The 520-nt window shown below is 39.0% G+C and overlaps 1 protein-coding gene across 1 annotated transcript; it reads left to right on the top strand.

The window, feature by feature from the left end:
- Window positions 1-4: 4 nt before the first annotated feature.
- On the top strand, window positions 5-513 carry LOC104774849 (the record flags this gene model as incomplete). The annotated part of the gene is made up of 3 exons (XM_010499268.1): window positions 5-152; window positions 244-301; window positions 387-513. Coding segments are annotated over 3 exons (333 nt in total), but the record flags the coding sequence as incomplete, so codon positions are not given.
- Window positions 514-520: the final 7 nt, after the last annotated feature.

Here is a 520-nt window from a genome sequence, read left to right as displayed (position 1 = left end):
CTTGGAATATGAAGAGTCTGGTGGTCCTGTAGATATCGTCACTTGTGATCTATCCGAAGATGACTCAAACAGAAAGTATGCTCTTCATCAGGCTGAGAATGTAGAAAGTGAGTATAAAGTTTCACTGAGTAATCCTGGAGAAGCTCCTTCAGGTAAGTTTACATGTAGTGCTCTGGTGAATTATTGCATAGCATCTATAATACATCGATAGACAAACTGATAGACACGTTATTTGCTCGTAAGATCCAACAGGGTCCTCAAATGACCAGGAACCTGAACATCCTCAACGCCCTTCCTCATGGTAGGTATTATATCTTTTATTGTCAAACTTATATATGTTTCTTCATCATATGGCCTATGAATTATTATATTTTCCTTTGGATCAGGGTGGAAGATGCACTTATCGAACTTTATTTGGCTGGTTATAAACAAGAGCCCAGTTATTCCAGCTATAAGATGACTTCAGGGGAAAGTACTCAGGATCATCATATGTTGTCAGCTAATGGTCTTTGCCTGGGAT

The sequence above is a fragment of the Camelina sativa genome, unplaced genomic scaffold, assembly GCF_000633955.1.
Source record: "Camelina sativa cultivar DH55 unplaced genomic scaffold, Cs unpScaffold06153, whole genome shotgun sequence".
NCBI lineage: Eukaryota > Viridiplantae > Streptophyta > Magnoliopsida > Brassicales > Brassicaceae > Camelina > Camelina sativa.
Note: the sequence above shows the minus strand (reverse complement) of the source record. Positions and strands in the feature narration are given on the sequence as shown.